General features: G+C 32.6%; 1 protein-coding gene across 4 annotated transcripts in view; it reads left to right on the forward strand.

Moving 5' to 3' along the window:
• Window positions 1–17,702, forward strand: part of LOC145254782 (breast cancer anti-estrogen resistance protein 3 homolog) — a 432,885-nt gene extending 415,183 nt beyond the window's left edge. For all 4 annotated transcript variants that reach the window (XM_080113563.1, XM_080113562.1, XM_080113560.1 and 1 more), the window contains exons 6-7: window positions 10,452–10,620; window positions 15,144–17,702. In XM_080113563.1, coding sequence (XP_079969689.1) covers window positions 10,452–10,620; window positions 15,144–15,647 — 673 coding nt within the window. In that variant the 3' untranslated portion in view covers window positions 15,648–17,702. The remainder of the gene's footprint in view (window positions 1–10,451; window positions 10,621–15,143) is intronic.
• The last annotated feature ends 2,318 nt before the right edge of the window (window positions 17,703–20,020 follow it).

The following is a 20,020-nucleotide window of genomic DNA, read 5'->3' on the forward strand; positions in this document are numbered from 1 at the left end:
ACTTCCCAAAGAGTGATTCGATCCACCGTGTCAAAAGCCTTCGTAAAATCCACAAAGATCATGTACAGCCCCATATTTTGCTCCACACACTTTTCCTGGATCTGTTTGAGTGAGATTAACAACAAAAAAATAAATAAATAAATAAAAATGAATTTATCATTATTTCCGATACTTCAAAGTTTTTAAATTTCTTATTTAAATTTTATTCAAAACAAGTCTTCTAAAAGTGTGTGACCATCTTTTACTTGAAAAAAATAAAGATATTTTTTAATATATATATATTAATGGTTTTTTCTTCTTTCGTGTTTATTTTTCTATTTTAACCTTTATTATATAATATATTTATAATAAAATCATTTTTTCGTGTTTCATTGAACATTTTGAAAGAAATATATATATATATATATATATATATATATATATATATATATATATACTCGGGTTTTTTATATTCAAAAGTAATGGACTAATGAATTCAACGAGGTTGTTAGATAGTGCTCAATAAAAAGAGCTGATAATACTTGTTTATTGTTATATAAACATGCTCACATCCCGCTGCTACAAATAGCCACTTGTTTCAATCAAACAACAGATATCATCAGGCAGCGACTTGACTATTCAAAAGTTCAATGAATAACCGTTATTCATTGAACTTTTGAATAGTCAAGTCGCTGCCTGATGATATCTGTTGTTTGATTGAAACAAGTGGCTATTTGTAGCAGCGGGATGTGAGCATGTTTATATAACAATAAACAAATATATATATATATATATAAAGATAGAGAAAAATACAAGAGAATAGAATATATATATTGGTGATGGGACGATTCCGATATTTTTCCTGATTACCGATTCTTTATAAATCTCTAAATATTTAACTATGAAGTTATTTTTGTTCTACTACTATAAAAACATGTTATTTTTTTTTTAACATGAAAAAAAACACACGTGAGGATATTGATCTATAAATTTTAGTTTTACTGGTCGTTTAAAATCAATAAACATTTATTTTATTATTACTACCAACAGTATAAAGTGTTGCTTTAAACAAAAATCAAATGAAAAAGATAATTAAAGGAATCGTTTTTGGCATCGGAAAATAGGTTCACATTTTTTATTCTGATACCACCAAAAGTCCCGATTTTATCTGATTAATTGTTTCAGCACACACACACACACACACACATATATATATATATATATATATATATATATATATATATATATATATATATATGAGACAGAGAGAAATAATAGAAAAATAAAAATGAAAACAAAAATATTTATTTTTTGTTTTAATCTTTATTACTTTATCTATATATCTATAAAAGTGAACGTGTCTGTGTGTGTGTCTGTGTACATTCCCCTATGCAATAACTCTGTCAATTTAAAGCCTACAGACTCGAAATCTGATATACAGATTACTAAGATTTGGGAAAATCGATGTGATCGGTTTTTGGCCAGAAATTTGGCAATTAAGGGGTCAAAGTTCAACGATTTGACCTTTGAGAACTCAACCAAACTCCTCCGACAATTTTGGGTCTATGCACTTGAAATTTTAGATATAGGTTCCTTGGACATGGATCTAACTTAATAACTTGATTTGAGCCCAAAACAATAAATTTTAAGGGGTCATAATAGGGGTCAAAGTTAAAAAAAAAAAAAAATTGATCTCTGCGGTCTCTTCCAAATTACTCAGACAATTTCTGGTCTAAATATTTGAAATTTTACATAAAGGGTATTCAGAGATAGGGCAAGCTTTTTCATTAGTTTGGGTCGAAAAGTTTTAGTTACCAATATATAAATGTATGTATGTATGTATGTCTGTTTGTATGTCTACCTTAAACTTTCAATAGAGGCAACGGATTTTACCAAGATCAGTATCGTTTTAAAGTTCGACCTTTCATACGACAAATATCGAAAAATTGGCTAAAAACATTACTATCTTCTCCTTCAACTAGGCACTTTTCTACAGGGAGGGGTCACTTTTTTCGCCAATATTTTTTAAAGTTATGCTCTCCTTTAGATTGTCTAGCCTTAATTTTAAAAAATGTCGCTTCCGGTTTGGCGGTGGTCGTAACAGCATAAACGTTAGGTTTTACCCTGTTTTTTTTCTTCCTTTGCGGTACGGGTTCGAGCCTACCTACTACCATTTTTTTTTTTTTTTTTTTTGCTCAACATACACATCCAAACACCCGGGCAACGCCGGGCTGAAATGCTAGTTATATAATATATTTAAATAAAATAATTTTTTTCCTATTTCATAGAACATTTGATCCAGAATCTTCGTTTGCTAATCTGTTCCATCAATTTATAATACATATTTCCACAAAATATTTCATTCCCTTTCCAAAATTTCCCACATTTTCTCAAACTAAGCAGCTTCTCCCATTTGTTTAGCAACCAGCAATTAAAACCGCATTTCATAGTCATTCTCCCGGTTGTGAATTGTTAATGAATCATTTCATATTGTTGATCTCAATAGAATCGTTTTCATCCATTTTTTTTTTTTTTTTTTTTTATAGTGGTTTCACTATTCAAAAACTACTTCACAACTCTCTCCTTTTCGCTCTTTCTTTCCCTCTCTTTATCTTTCTATTTTTTTTTTTTTCTCGTTCGTCTCTCTCTGTCTCTCTTTTTTCATTATATCTATCTACTTTTCTTTCTGCAATAATATGGGGTGACAATGTCTGTGTGGGGAAAGAGTGATATCAATAGAAACCTAGATGGAGGTGTAATGCTGTCACTTGTTTGAAAGATCAAAAGAATGGCTATTATTATCATTATTTTATATATATCAATGTTAACAGGAAGTGACACGTTTTTTGTTTTCTTTCTTCTTCTCCCCCCCCCCCGGCCAAGCCATTAATATCAACATACAGCAATTTTATCACATTTACACATCGTGGAATCCAGAAGACTAGAACTCCCCTCTCCTTATAACCGTACAGGGCTGGCTGGATAATGGTGACTTCTATTGATAAGAGTCCTGTTACATTATGGAAGCGTCTCAGCTTTAAGTCACATATAGAAAAATAATAATTAAAATCAAAAGAAAGAATTATTTTCGAAAGAGATTGGAAAGCAGAGCGTTCCTTTGATCATGGCATCAATAGGTCTAAACAATAAACAAATGTATGGAGGATGGTACAAAAATCGGCTTAGTACTAGACAATTAAATCCTCATCATAGTAATTCTTTTACCAGTTGTAAAATTTGTTAAAATATTTATTATTGATCTACATAGAATCGTTTTCATCCAATTTACTTCTTCATATTTTTTTTTTTTTTTTTTTTACACAGTGATCACTACTTATCAAGGCCCAGAAGCCACTCAGGGATAAGGGCTATTGCAAGTACATTACGTTAGTGTGGAGATTTGATGAAGTGTTTACTTAAGGGAGCGATTCATTATGAATTTATTAACATTAGACTTGAAGATATCCAAGTTGTAGTCCGGTGGGAAGCAGGCAGACGGAACAGAGTTCCACAGGCGTGCAGTTCTAAGAAAGAAGCTTTGTTCATGGAATCCATGTTTTGATTTAGGCACAGATATAGAGTGGGGGAAATTTTTCACAGTGGATTCAGCTAGACGGGTGTTTTTCGTGAAAGATTGGCGAGGGGGGACCAGAAATTGGAGTTCAGACGAGCACCTGCCATGGAAATAACGATAAAACAAGGATAGGCTCGCAACGTCTCTTCTGTGGGAGAGAGGTTGCAGGGTAGAGAAATGGGCATCCCCCACTAAGCTACTTCTTCATATTTGCATCATAACACTTTTTATCCTTCTTGATTACTTATGCAAGTTATTCAGGAGACTTTTTCAGATAGTCATTCCTAAATATACAAACTCCATTGACATTAATAAAAAAAAAAACATGGCGACAATATAGGTGATTTGCTTAGTCTCAAAAGCATCACTTATTTAAAAAAAAAAAAAAATAGGAAATCCACTGTTTAAGAAGCACTTGATATTCAGAATTTTAAATTTAGCAGTTGAAAAGACCAGACAAGTGCAAAATATACATAGTTTTTAATAAACATAATCTTCATAAGTATAAAACTCTGTGGACTGTCCGGGCATCCTTGCTTGCTTGTTTGAATCTTGTGATAAATAATTTTACCAAGAATTCTTCATAAATTTTGGTTTTGGTTTTTATTCCAACTGTTGGCACCCAAGTCATTTTATTTTTTTTAACTTTTAGAATCACTATTACATATTGGGTACAATATGATATAAAGTACAACCCCAGGATACAGTGGTCCTAGGATACTTTTTTTTTTTCAGATTACAATGTAGAATACAATGTTTTTCCGGCCCCTGGTTATGGTATTTGCCACGATTTATGGTATTATTTATAGTGTTATATACCGTACTGTATTTTGTTACTAATTTTTAATGCCGTATCCCAAGTATCTAATAAATCGAGAATTGACTTTATAATAATATATAAGAAACCTGCATCAATTAAAATATCATATTTAAGCATATTTTATGATTGGTCAACGCCGGGCAATCTTCCCCCACGAGTTATTTTTTAAAATTCCTTATTTCATCTTTTTTCGAATATTACACATAAAAATGTTTACTTAACTAAACATTTCTACATAAAAATTGTTACTTTAAATTTTGTAAACTTTTTTTTTTGCTTATTGATGATGTCATCAGAATGACTAACAAAAAAAAAAATGAAAACTATGTATAATCTAACTTGACATAATTTTATTTCTTTTTTTTTATTCTTCTTGACATAATTTTTTTTAAATATCTTTTAATTTTTTTTTATTTTAATCTGAATGATCAACAAAACAGAATCTACAAAGTTGCTGATCATTTTATGTTAAATTTAGAGGTAGGGAGTACTGGGTCGAAAAAAGGTCACATCTTCAAAATCTGGTGGGGACCCCCTCAAATCAAAATATAAGGTGTACCTAGGTCAAAATCGAAAAAAAATTTGAAAAAAAAAAAATTTTTCATCTGTTGGCGGCATTTTTTAGATCTGGGGCTGGTTTTTCAAGAAATATGTGTCCGAAATGTCAATATGAGTGATTTCAAGGCATAATTTTGCTTCTTGTGTATCTCCAATGCCCATTAATGGATATAAATAGTTTCAAATGACACAGGGTCATGTATTTAAACAGGTTTTGTGGTATTCTTGGTCAATTTCGGTCAAAAAATGGCCCAAATTGGCCATAAATTGGCCGAAAAACAGGCAAAAATCACAAAAACCATCTTGAGTCACATAAATTATCCTCGTCCACCTTTATAAAGGTATATATTGCTGTAGATACCTAAAATAGACATTGGAGTACGATTATATACAGGTCTCAGATCTTTTTGGGCCTTTTTTGAAGAGAAATAGACCAAATTTTGACCCAAAATTGCCAAAAATAGGACGAAATTGCCAAAATCCTGTTCTCGGTCACTTAATCGATCCTTGTTCATTCCCAATGGATATGAATGACTTCAGACACACATATAAGGCAGAGAACCATGATTATTGACAGGTCTTGGGGTCTTTAAGGGCAATTTTAGGGGTGAATTTGGCCAAATTGGACCTAAAATTGCTGAAAATAGGCCGAAATCAACATAATCCCGTCCTTTTATGATTTCCAAGTGCTTAACAGACTTAACAAAAGTGACTCAGATATACACTACAAGCACTACAATAATCCATCAAACTTGGCTGCAATCTCTTTGTGGTTGTGCAGTGTGAATTGCATGTTTCGGTCCGAAAGAACATCCCAGTCTCCGTTGATTTCGCATTCGACAATTTGATCTGCATCGATAGTTTGCTTATCATCTGGGTTTGATCTATCTAAAGCTTCAACAGTATGCGCTTTACAAAGAGTGTGAAGGGGAACGTGCTCCGAATTCAACTCACGAGCAATTTCAAATTCTATTTTCAAGTTTTTTTCAACTGAATCAGTCATGATGATTTTTTCTTTTTCCCACAAGTCTTTAGCCGTAACTGAGATGTTAGGATCTTCTGGTATCACCAAAACTGCTAGACGATGGAACGTCTCGACAAGCAGCTTCACTATTTGCTTTCTATCCTCGTAGGCAAAGAACAGGGGACGGAGCGAGAACCTTTTTTTTTTCCAGAGAAATTGAATATAATGGCTGGCCATTCACCATCAATTTTACATCGTGATGTTGTGTCATAATGTAAGTGGCACTTCAAATTGTCGCAGTTGTTATAAAGAAAGTTGGCAGCAGCAGATTTGGCTTGAATTGCCATTATTTGTTTGTAATCAGTTATTGTTCTTGGTGCTGGCAAAACATTCTTATAACCTTCCCAATCTGATTTGGAATGGGGCATATGTTTTCGATTTAACTTGGCCTTCTTTTTACATGGTGCTTCATCATCTTCAATTATTTCATCACTCACTTCTGGGGGAGTTGAAGACGTGCAAGGAGAAGGATTAGCTTTGTCTGCCTCTTCCTTGTTCAAATAAAAATCATGTCCATACAGAATTTTGCAGACTATTTGAACAGCTAGAATAGCTTTTTTCACTGGGATTCCACACTTCACACTGACTTCCACACAAACTTTTTTGATGGCTTCAGTGCAGTTTCGAATCTTACGAATCTCTGGCTGGGGTATGAAAGACTGGTCTGTTTGTGACGCAGCGTCAGCGCAATCTACAAGAACTCGAACCAGACCTGAACGAGTCATGCTAACTCCTTCTTGACTGTTCTTTTCACTACCTACTGTAGTACTGTTGAGTGTGTCAACCACCTCATCCATGATGTATGAAAGTTCATCCTCCATCATTTCTACCTCAGCTGCTTCTTTTTGTCGCATGTCCTCCATCTCTTTTTCAAACTCCTCGTCTACTTGTGTCAAGTCGATTCCCCAATTTCGATTCATTTTCAACTGATCATAGTAGAATGTCTTTTCCGCTGGAGCAAACTTCTCAGGATCTACCGCCATGCCTTTGATGTTGAAGAGTTCGGAATGTTCCTTCTTAAACTCAATCTCTGCACGTCTTTTCTTCTTCTTGCTGGTTGTAACAGCATTGTAGTATGACTGCAAAGATTTGCGAATCTTCTTCTTCACCGATTTCGCAGACAGAACATTAGATGCGGAGAACACCTTCGACCAGGTTATCATTAATCCTTTGGCGCAATCTGACACAGCTTGTTTTCTGAGTCTAGTCTCTTTCTCTTCAGTTGGTTGTCCAGATGGTGCGACTTCAAGAATTTTAGCAATGACTTCATATTCTGAAGGAAGAACATCACCAAAAGAGAAAGTTGTGGACTGCTCTGCAACACTACTCATTCTACCGGCTGACTCTTCAATACAATCCTGAAAGAGAAATATAACTGTGTCAGGATATTCAAAATGGACCCAAATAAAAATATGAATGGACCCAAGGAGAAGGAGATTTCAACTGTGTGCTATGATTATGATAAAAATAACATAGCAAGGAGACTCTACATTTCAGAATCTCATTTTGAACTGACCAAATAAACAAAACAACTCCTTTCTCAGATAACACTGCAATGTTATCAATCATTCGATTCTACTAGTACTAGTCCCCAAGCCCCTTGGGAAACTAGTTAAATAACACTTACAATTTTTGTATGAAGCTTTGTAAGAAACATTCTTATGTAAAATTTACCAGATTTGGAACACTGGACGATTAAGGGTATTTCTTTCCGCAAAATGAATGACATCTAGGGTATAAATCACCGTGAAAATTGTGCTAAAATCCCGATTTTGTACTAAAAATGATTTTTATATGCTAAAATAAAACTCAATTTAGCTATACATTGTGTCATTCCTATCCTAATTCATTGACCAAGTCAAAAGAAGTGAAAATACCTAAGTTTCAACTGCTATTTCTTATCCCTTCTTTTGCAAAGATGGGTAAATGGGCGTTTTTGGGCCCCCGGAGCCTAAAAATCTAAAAAATGGCGCCAACAGATGAATTTTGATTTTTTTTCAAAATTTTTTCGATTCTTACCTAGGTTTAGTGCATATTTTGATCTGAGGGGGTCTCCACCAAAATCTGAAGACCCGACCCAGTACTCCCTACCTCTATTAAATTTATGAGAAACTGATCCCACAATATAAATTTTTAAACCATTTTTTTTTTTTTTTTTAAACAAAAAGGTTTTCAGAATGTCTGCACCTGATCACTTTAAAAAAAAGTAGAATCTCTTTTTGTATAGAGAAAAAAATTACTTTTCCAGGTTAGACTCTTGTATTTGTGTGAAGAGTATATACCTGAGTGTTCTCATTTACAATAATAACATTTTTTTTCATTTATCAGTTGGTCAATCTGTCACACTTGGGCGTTTTCCTAAATATATGCATATTTAAAACACTACATCACGATTTATGCATTTTTGTCTTTCAAAAAAAAAAAATGCGATTTTCTTTTGCATGTCATACTTCAGTTTCAAATAATTCTGTATTATTTCGATTCATCGGACTACTGTCCTCATCTTGAGTGTGATTTTCACAACGTTTCGGTCGATGTAACCTCCAACCTTCTTCAGGTGTATCTTGTCGAACTCGGGAATGTTTCTAGCTGGAATTTGGACGGAATTTTGAGCAGAACCCTTTATTTACATCACGGGGGTAGCGTGCTCTTGTTCTGTCAGCCATTACTGGATAGAAGTCCTTGCAAGGACCTGTGGTGCAGTGGTTAGAGTACTTGAAAAATCAATTGTAAAAAGTGATATTCTCCTGAAGGTTGAATCCTTAGTGTGGGCGACCGAAAAATACGATTGCGAATTACTTAGGACCTTTATTCAGTCACGGCTGACAGAACAAGGGCATGCTACCCTCGTGATGGTAGGGGTTCCGTTCGAAATTCCGCCCAAATTTCCGAGTTCGACAGAAGCATTCCAGAGTTCGAGAAGATACACCTGAAGAAGGTCTGAGGTTACATCAACCGAAATGTTGTGAAAATGACACTGAAGATGAGAACCGTAGTCCGATGAATCCAAATAACACGAATAACCAATCCTCATCTCAAAAATTCAGAAATGACAAATAGGATTTATATTGTTAAATGCATAGACTGAATGGATGTAGTGTTCCTTTATTTTTATATCCCATTCTTTCTCACTCACGGCATGGCCGCCAGTGATTAAATCATTTTCTAACATTTACATTTTATACAGTTTCATATATTCACATAACTTTGAAATTCAAAATTAAAATATGCAAAACGATGCAAATACAAATGAAACCTTCAACAAGTTATGATACTAGATTAAAACCAGAACTCCAACTTCCAATGTAGACCCCAACTACCAGGTTTCCTTCTCCAACTTCAAGGGTCTATATTCCAACTGTCCATTGAACACGGGTTATCTGCCCTTGATGAGACACTGAGGTAGAGTTATCTACCTTTCCCAGAAACATAAGATTATGGGATCTGGAGATGATGGAGAATCCTTCTAAACTGAAAAGAATTTTATTTTTGTTTCGATTTTGAATGCCTCTCCTTGGGGAGTTAGGTTTTTCTCACATTTTTTGAAATGTCAAGCACAAGGGCCCCATTCTCTCCTGAATTATCAACTGAAAGATCCGTTCAGTTATTATCAGCTGTTGAATGAAAATCACAAAAGCCATACTGAACATCATTAAAGATGCCCAGACTCTCCAGAAAATGAACGAGTTTGCCGCTGATCAATCTTTTAAAAACTTTGCTAATAACAGCAATAATGACTAACAAGATGACTAGCTTAATTGGGTCAGACCGATTACCAGCATTTTTAAAGATAGGGACAACAGAGGACTTCTTCCAACAAGAAGGCAAATGGGACTGAGACAAAGAGAGATTTCAGGAGCACAACGTAACAGAACCACATAAATCAAAACAGCAATTAATACTAATCCTTATTAATATATAGTTATGCATAGAACAAATATCATAATACTCAGTTTGTTGCACCTTAGAATAACAAAGGTTCATACAAATCTTTAGCCAGACCGACCCAATAGTTTCTAAGAAAAATAGATTAAGAGAAATATAAGATTGATAAATCTCCTTTGAGATAGACCAAGCAGACAGTTACTTGGAAATGATGAGTTGTTTTATCACTGGACATAAAAAAGAAAAAAATTACTGACCAGCAAATCTCTTATCTGGAATCAGAAGTGGGCATTAATTCTGTCAAATTTTCAGTGATCTGATCTCGCAGCATGAATCCCAGTTTTAAAGAGGTAATCATTTTTTTTTTTTTTTTTTTTTTTTTTTTTCAAAAGGCCCAGCTAATTTTTCTCAGTGATCTGACCCCCCAAGCCAGAAATTTATTCCACCTCCTCTTTGTTATCTGAAACATGCATCTATTCACCTAAACATGCAGCATTTGTACATGTCTTCTTCAGTGTTGCTATCTTGTTCTATTGTTTCCTCAAAATGAAAACCAATGTTATTTTGTTTTGTGTTTTAATATGAAACATCTTGATGTCTTTCTATTTCAGGTGCCATTGTCTGCAATTATTTGTGGCCGTGATGATTCTCAGTTGTAACAAAACCACAGAACGTGCACAAATCCTCAGCAAATGGATTCAAGTTGCCACAGAATTAAAGAACACAATTGGAAATTTGTTCAGTTTTGTCAGCATTATGGAAGGACTTGCACTGAATCCGGTAAATACAAGTTTAATTTAGTAAACCTTAATGTGTGTGTGTGTGTGTGAGCGAGCCTTTTAAATCCAACATCAGATGTTATAGAATATGGTTGAATATCAACACCAACCATTTCTCTTATCAGATAATAAATTCCGCGTGACCTGTGGTCAATAATATCCCAAATTTTCTTGACCAATATTAATTCTATAGTAGTTTGGTGTTTTTCTGGAAGATATCACTTGTTCCTGGAATGTCTGTCCCTAAATATTCATTGGGTTTCCTTTTTTTTATCTGCAACTTTTACTTCTTCTGGATGAACATTCGTTGCTGTAAAAGATTTTGCTGATTTGCAACCCTTTGATGTGATGGTTTGACATAACTTGCAGGCAGCTGTATTTTTATTCTTGAGATTGGCGTCCAAATACTTCCAGCAGAAACTGGTTTCCATAATGGTTGAAGATTGTTAATATTTAATTTTTTACATATTTAAATTACTTATGTCTGATATTTAATTAGTTATTTATCTCAATAAAATATACCAGAAAAATAAAAATATATATGTAATGGTAGCAAGAATCTAAAATTGAGGAACAAGAGTATGACTGATGAAGAATATATTCTTTTCATCTTTTCAGTTCACATGTGATCGCAATTTACTGTACAATTCCTCAACATGAAAACTGAAAGATGAAGTAATAATTTTTTTTGACAGTGATTTAAAGTAAAAAAATAATAATGTTAATTCGATAGGAAAAGAAAAGAAGGAAATTTTTCTTATGCTTACATCTATTTGCCTCAAATTCAGTGCAATTGTAAAAGTCTAAATGTTAACAGCACGTCGTGTTTGTTATTTGATAATATGGTGTAGACGATACATGGACCTTCGATGAATTTTCACTGGCAAGCAAAAGAGGGAGTTAATTTCTCTTTGTTTACAATTTAATTAAGATTTATTATCATTTATGACTACAAAATTTGCTGATAAATCAGCATTAGAAAACTTATTAATCAGCCAATTTGCTAATCGGTACATCCCTAATATATATAAACTGAGTTTTCGACGGTAATTCTTGGCCTGAAGACGTAATCCCCCAACGCGGGTGATTACAGAAACATGTATGCACATATGTAGCCATTAATGTTTGTATAAATAAATTTTATATACCTGTTCTGTTCACTCATTGAGCACTCTTTGGTAGACACATGTTGTTTCATTGGATGTATTTCTAGGAAACTAAACTCTACTAGCTATAAATATATATATATATATATATATATATATATATATATATTACACACACATCAAGTTGACAAAAAAGTTCTTGTGTTTTTTAACTTTTAAATTCAGATGAATATATCTCAGCTCAAACAAAAATATATTCATCGAAATTAATAAACACCATCAAAATGTATTTATGCCAGTAACATAAACATTTTGTATTCTGGTGACAATGAAGTCGCTGAAGGCGTTTTTGATATCGCTTAGGTTTTTGAAGCATTTCTCACAGAAAGTTGTTTAGAAGATTGAAAAAGTGGTAGTCGGTAAGTGAGAGGTCTGGAGAGTATGGTGGATGAGGCAGAGTTTCGTAGTCAAATTAGTTCAACTTATGCAGGGTCGGTTTAGTAATGTAAGGTCGAGTATTGTCTTGGAGGAGAATTGGGCCTTTTCTGTTGACTAATGCTTGTATGTTGTTGTCAAAGTTTTGGATGCATTTCATCGATTTTTTGACAGAACTTCTCCGCAATAATGGTTTTGCCTGCATTCAAAAAACTAATGGATGAGACCAATCACAAACCATCAAACACTCAGCATGACATTTTGGTGGAACTCTGGCTTCAGGAAGTGTCGTGGAGATTCGTTGACATCTAATCACTAAGCCGAGCATCGCAGGTTGTTGTAAAGAACACACTTTTCATTGCAAGTCACAATCCGGTCGAGAAACGGATCATTCTTGTTGCGTAAAAGGGAAGATGACACTTCATAACGGCTTTTATTTTGGTTGTCTTTCAATTCGTGAGGCAGCCATTTATCAAGTTTTTTTGTCTTTCGAATCTCTCTCTCAAATGGTTGGAAATCGTCGTATGTGTGACGTCTAATTCAGAAACAAGTTCTCAAACAGTTTTGCATGGATTAGCTTCGACTAAAACTCTTAATTGATCGTTGTCAACATCCGACGGCCTACCACTACATTCATCATCTTGAAGACTCTTGTTGCCGCCATGAAATTTCTTAAACCATCATTGTGCTGTGCGTTCAGTAGTGATCCCTGGGCTAAATGCTTCATTGATATTGCAAGCTGTTTCAGCAGCTTTTCAGCCTAGCTTGAATTGAAATAAAAAAATTATACAAATGTTTTTTTTTCATCTTGTATTGAACATTCTGAAAAGACATAATTGTTTTAAAACGATTGTAGTTTAAATAAGTAAATAAAATGAAAAGCAATCTTTAAAATGATATATAAAGTAAAGTTATAACGAAAACTTATTTGAAAACACACCATTTGAAATCAAAATTGAAAATTCTCCAAGAACCTTCTTGTCGACCTAATATATATATAAAACAATGGTCCACAAAAAATCCAATCGTTTGACCCGCCTTGCGCTATTCTGCAGCCTTGTCTCTGAGGAGATGCACTTTGTCTCAATTTTTTCAAACGCACACACAGGCATAGTGAGTTATATATATTAGATTAATATTTTAGCTGTTTAAAATTTTTTTGATAAAATATGGTAAATCTTAGTTTAGAGTTATTATCAGTAGTGTATGTTTGTTTATCTATATATATTATAAAAAAAAATAGTTCCTAATGTTTCAAAATGCTCTATGCACATACAAATATATATATATATATATTAAAGTAATCTATGCCCATACAAATATATATATATATATATATATATATATATATATATATATTAAAGTAATCTATGCCCATACAAATATATATATATATATATTAAAGTAATCTATGCCCATACAAATATATATATATATATATTAAAGTAATCTATGCCCATACAAATATATATATATATATATATTAAAGTAATCTATGCCCATACAAATATATATATATATATATTAAAGTAATCTATGCCCATACAAATATATATATATATATATATTAAAGTAATCTATGCCCATACAAATATATATATATATATATATATATATATATATATATATATATATACATACAAATATATATATATTAAAGTAATCTACGGACGTGCATGTTTTGGGGCCCTACCCCTCGTCAGCGTAACTTGACTGTACCTAGGAATCGAACCTCAGACCTTATATATTACAGTCCGATGTCTACTCCATTATGCTATGAAACCATAGACAATCTCACTGTTTTATTTTTATCGTTTATATATTGTTGTTGATTTTTTTTTTTTTGATGCATGTCTGTAGATTATGGTTTTAAAAAATAATAAATAAATTTAAAATATATATATTATTTGTTTACATCCAAATAAAAATTTCCTAAGAGACATGAACTTCAAGACGCTAAATTAATCATATATCGTTTAAAAAAAAAAATCAACAACAAAAATCTACGTGTGTGTGTATATATATATATATATATATATATATACATATATACACATTCTTTTTTGGGGGGGGATTTTCACCCCAAACAAGGCACAATGCCACTTTGATGTAGGGGGCTATTATCTGGGACAAAAGGAGGGTGGACCTGTAAATTCACCCTTGTCCCATTTGTCTGTCCGCACTACCCTTGGAATTTTTAAAAATTTTGCACAAACATTACACATGATATGAGTAAAAAAAATAACAGAACGGACTTTCTGGGAAAACTCTAGTCGCTCACCTAGGGGTGCCTTTCAGGTTAAAATGTCTAAAATTAACACTTGTGCTTATTAAAAAAATTTATGCCTTGGATTTTTATAAAACTTTCTGAAAAGTTGTAACTAACTGATTTCTATATAATTTTGTTTGTCTATACTTCGCGATAACTTTTGGGTGTGCCCCAGCGGCTCTTTTAAGGCTAATAAAAACACTCCATTTTTGGAATTGTTTTATCATATTTGTTCAAAATTTTCTGTGTATGTCTATTTAGCAGTTTTGCATGGTGCTGAACTCAAATTTAAATATGTTAAAGCCTTGGGGACTTTTGGGGCTAAATTGGGTGGGTGAGGGGCAAATGATGGACTTAGGCCTTTTATTTTTTTTTGCATGATGCAAAACTCAAATCTACATATGTTAAGGCTTAAAACTGCACCGTTTGTTTATTTTCACCAGGATTTGACGTCCCCTGGGGACTTTTGGGGCTAAACTGAGAGGGGGTGATGCTGAACTTAGTCATTTTTTTTTTATGCCTTGTTCACTGTGCACTCACAGGGGACCATGCAGGATTCACTTGTTTCATATTTCTTTTTCTCACTTCCTAAAACGGGGGAGGGGACAACACTGATAATGTTACAGTAATACTTAATAAGAAAAAATAAATAATTTCTGAATCATCTTTTAATTACCATTTTCATTTATTTTTTTATTTTTTTTATTTTTTCAGGTAAAAAGATTAAGTGACACATGGCTAATTCTCCGACAGAACCACACCGGAAGCGCCATGATTTTCGACAAGAAACTTCGTGCCACTTACCAAATGCTAATGGAAGGTTCCGGAACGTTACCGCTACAGAACGTCTGCATTCCAAATATTTTCCCGGTTGTTTGCCTTTTGGAACGGAATGTGGAAACCATAATGGAGACGCTAGTCTGGGAAACAAACTCTTCCGATTCTGGTTTGGAGAGCTTATTTGTACACCTGGACACTGCCCGCATCATTTCGTCACAGTTTGGTTTGTACAAGATGTGTGGTCAATCGATAATCAGTCAACTGAAAGAGGACACGCAACTGCAAGAGATTTTCAAGACGGAATTTCATATGCGTTTGCTCTGGGGTAAAAAGGGTTCAGTGACAGAGGCGATTGATCGTTACAAAATATTTGATCGGATACTTATTGCCTTATCAAATCAAAAAGAAGCACCTGGAGATGACGGAACGGCGGTGTAAAAAAAGTTATTTAAACATTAGATGACGGAATGGTCGTGTAAAAAAAATAAATAAATAAAAACAATGAAAAAAAAATAATTTAAACATCCGATAACAGGATTTGATGTCAGTCCTGATTTTTTTTTTTTTTTAAATAGTGACAGGGAAGAATTTTTAGTGTTTGTCTAGAATTTCCCCATATTAAAAAGAAAAATTTAAACAACATATATATGTGCACCCTGATAGAAAGAAAATATCATACACCAAAAATCATGTAAATTGATCAAGTAGTTTTGTTTTTAAATAGAAAAAAAACAAATTTTATGACTAAACTACGTGAAACAATCTTGACACCATCTTGAAAACAGTTTGAAGAAAGAAGGGAGTTAACTCCAAATAAAGCAAATTTGCAACATTGTTAACATGGGAAGTAGAGGAAGCATTGGGAAAAATAAAATCAAGGTACTTTGAACCACGCTGAAATAATAGCATTATGTAGAAAGCCATTCTTAATATGAGAAGGATGTTTTTGTAACTATTTTGTTACTCTCACCTAACAATTTAATTATAAAAAGATATCGGAAAACTTGCATTGTAACTTGAAAATATTATTTAAAAATAGTATGATTCAATAAATGCATAAGCACCAAAATCAAAATAGCTTAAAAAAATTTTTTATCTTTATAAAAATAAAGTTACTTGTTCAATCTACATAATTTTTGGAATAGGACATTTTCTTTCTGTCACAACTACATACATTATAAAGACTTTTCTTTTTGTTTTTTTAATATAGGGTGAATTCTGAACAAGGACCAATTTTTTTTTTTTATGAAACAGAAAGAAATCATACGGTTGTATGTAATGAAGTTGAAAAATTCACAGAAATTTTATCAATTCTATCAGATTCAGGCATTTTTCTTCTTCCTGTAAAACTATACCATCTTCTGCAATGTGACAGTATTCAAAAATTGACTCGTGTTGTTTTTTTTGTTTTTTTTTCTTGAGAAACGGATTTTTGTAACAATATACCTGAAAGTGTATTCACCTGGGGTAGGTCGAACCAGCTTCCTCCAAAGGATGAAGATTGTAGGGAAAATAAAATTTAAATTTACAAGCAGTTTCCAGCCACAAGTATATCCTGATCAGATGAGCACCTGGTATTCCTAAATGGTCACCCACATGGTACTGACCAGGCTCAAAGTCACTTAACTTTGGTGACCTAACAAGAACCGGTGTGTCAGCATTATTGTCTTTAAACAAATGTAAAAAGCAAGAAATAAAATTTGTTGATATTATTGAGAAACAAAAAAAAAAATGTGCTAATGTGTAAAACTATGAACGAGGACAAATTATATTTAATGTTTTCGAACTCGACTCATTTCTAACAAGAGAAGAAAAAAAAATTTATGAAAAGAATTGGAGGTGCTTCTTCGTTATTTGAGTGAAATTCGAAAATCGAAATACTGAATTTCGAGTAAACAATCAATAGTATCTACTTGTCATGTCGGAGTAATGAACATATCCAAAAAATTATGAAAAAACGATGAGGTAGAAAATTAGTTATTAATAAAAATAATTTTCAAAGACAATTAGCGAAAATTGAGTTTTGCTGACTTTGCCTATGATTTTCCAAGTTTTTAGAAAATAATTACCTCCCTTGTTACGCTACAAACTGTTTATTTCTTTTTAGCAAAACTTAATTTTCACTAGTTTTCGTCGAAAACTTTCTACCTAATCGTTTTTCATAATTTTTGGATATGTTCATTACTGCAACATGACAATTAAGTAGATATCATTGGTTTGACTTTAAATTCAATATTTCAATTTTCAAATTCCACTCCAATAAAAAAAACTTGTATCTCAGCCCAATTTCTTTCGTGATACAATAAAATATTTTTAAAAAATAAATAAAATGCAATCTTACTGTGAATATTTTCAGCAATCACAGTCGTCGTCCGTTGTTGTATCGTACTTTACTTTTTCAGGATTTTTCTAATCTTTATTTTAAAATCATGTATATTCCACTTTCCATTATATCGCTGTACAATGGTAAAATAAAATAAATTTAATTTATTATTTTAAGTTTTCTTGTTTTTTTTTTAATAAAAGTTAACATAAAATTCCACCTTTTTGTAATATATATCTTCTATGTCTATAAAACGCAAAATGTTTGTGTATATCTTGCAAAAACTTTCGACAGAGGTGACGGATTTTCATGAGATCAGTATTGTTTTGAAGCTCGAACCTGCAGACGACAAATATCGAAAAATTGGCTAAAAATATTAACTTCTTCATCATCAATAGGACACTTTTTCTACAGGGAGGGGTAGCAAAAAATCGTTCCTTCATGACAAGTTAGCCATATATGCATGCGCAAAAAAACGGTCTTTCTTGAATTAGTTTAATGTTTAAAAAAAAAAAAAAAAACGACCCAGTTTCGGTGACGCGCTAATAGCTCAGTCAGTTAAGTAGCAGTGCCATTATCACACATTTTGCCTTTTACATATATATAGAGATTGCACGTTCAAGCCGAGATGTAAGATTATTTTTTTACTTTCGATTTTTAAAGTTTTAATATTGAAACAAGGTTATTTATGCCATTTTTTTTCTCCAATCCCGCTCGCCGTTTTTTTTTTTGTTTGTTTTTGTGAGTTTTTTTAAGCAGTTTTAACATTGTTTGCTTACACGTTTGTTTGTTTTTTTTTCCCCATCATGTTCGCTGTTTTTTTGTTTTTCTGAGTTTTTTTTAAGCTTAACTTTTTTTTTTTTTTGCTTTATAACATTTAAACAGGTTTATTACGTTCGCTTATTCTTTATTTTCCATTTTGTTTGGATTTACCCCCCTCCACATGCACCTCCAATCACTCGGACAACGCCAGGTACCTCGCTAGTCTATTATATAAATCTCAAACATCTGTTAGTGTGTATGTTTCGCTAAAACTTTTGACACACACAACCAAAACTGACAAAATTGGTATTGTTTGAAAGCTCAGTCTTTCAGACGACAAATATCCCAAAATTGAGCCAAAAACATTAATTCTTTGGCCGTCAACTGGGTCATTTTTCACAAGGCGGAGTCACTTTTTTGTCAACATTTTTGCAGTCATCATATGCCTTGCAATGACTAAACTTAATTTGAACGGCGGCGATGTCGTATTGACTAAACCGTTCGCTTTTTTTTCACTTCCTTTTACTCTTAGTCAAGCCTGCTTGACTGCTTATTACTTTTTTTTTTCTGCTCGCACAGGTATTTTTTTTTTTTTTTTTTTTTTTTAGTGGGTTTTGAAACATTTTTTTTAGGGCTCCATTGCTTAATACCCTTACCATAAAACCTCTCCACACCCTGGCAATGCCGGGTACCTCCACTATTATATAAATTGACCTTGTCTGGTTGCTAAATGATCTCTATCAAACTACTCCATCAATTTTTGGTTTACAAACTTGAAATATAGGAGATTTGGACCTGTGGAACAAATTTTAGCCAGTAAGAATAGCTGGTAAGGGGTAAAAATTGAAAAATTGTAACTTGGTAGACGTAAGTCAACTAAAAATGTTACTTCTGCACATGGGAAAATAAACATTTATATTTTTAACATTATTTGTTTAAGTTTTTATATCTATATGGACTTAGCTCAGATGGAAACAAATAATGCTGGAGAGATATATGATTTGGTTTCGATTCTAGCTGATGCCACCCAAATCGTATTTTTTATTTTAAAATCACTACTATATATTGGGTACAATATAATAATCAATAGAGAATTGGTTCTATAATAAGAAATACAAAATCTACATAAATTAAAATATTCTATATAACTGTATTTTAAAACCAGGCAATAGTTTAAAGAAAAAGCAGTTTTATTTTTTATTTGAACACAATAAATTACTGTGCATTTAAGAAGACAAATCAAACGTGTTTAATTTGTTATTTTTATACTGTGTTATTGGAAATATAATAACGTTTAGCTACAATTTGTTGATACAATTTCAAACAATAATATAAAGTCAGTAGGATAAAGGACTACATTATTTTCGGAATCTGTTTTGTTATCAAATTCCATCATAGAAGTCTCCAATATCTAAAGATTAATGATTTTTTTTTTTTTTTTTTTTTAATCACCCCTCCCTTCTTCGTAAATGTAGATTATTATTTATGGAACACAGGATGGAGCAGGTGCTCTAGTATGATTGCAAGAATTAAAAGTGGATAGAGCAACAGATAACTTCTAGTGTAACATCTTTATGATGTACATACATTCTTTTCACAGAATGAAGATGTCATTCTAAAAATCGTGTAAATTTATAAATAAATAAAATTTATGATTTTTAATATACAAACCGTCTTATTTCGAAAAGAAACAAAATCTCAGTAGTTTGAGTTGTCCCCCTTGAAT

This window comes from Euprymna scolopes, chromosome 30 (genome assembly GCF_053919585.1).
Source record: "Euprymna scolopes isolate OS-2025 chromosome 30, ASM5391958v1, whole genome shotgun sequence".
In the NCBI taxonomy this organism is placed as follows: Eukaryota; Metazoa; Mollusca; class Cephalopoda; order Sepiida; family Sepiolidae; genus Euprymna; species Euprymna scolopes.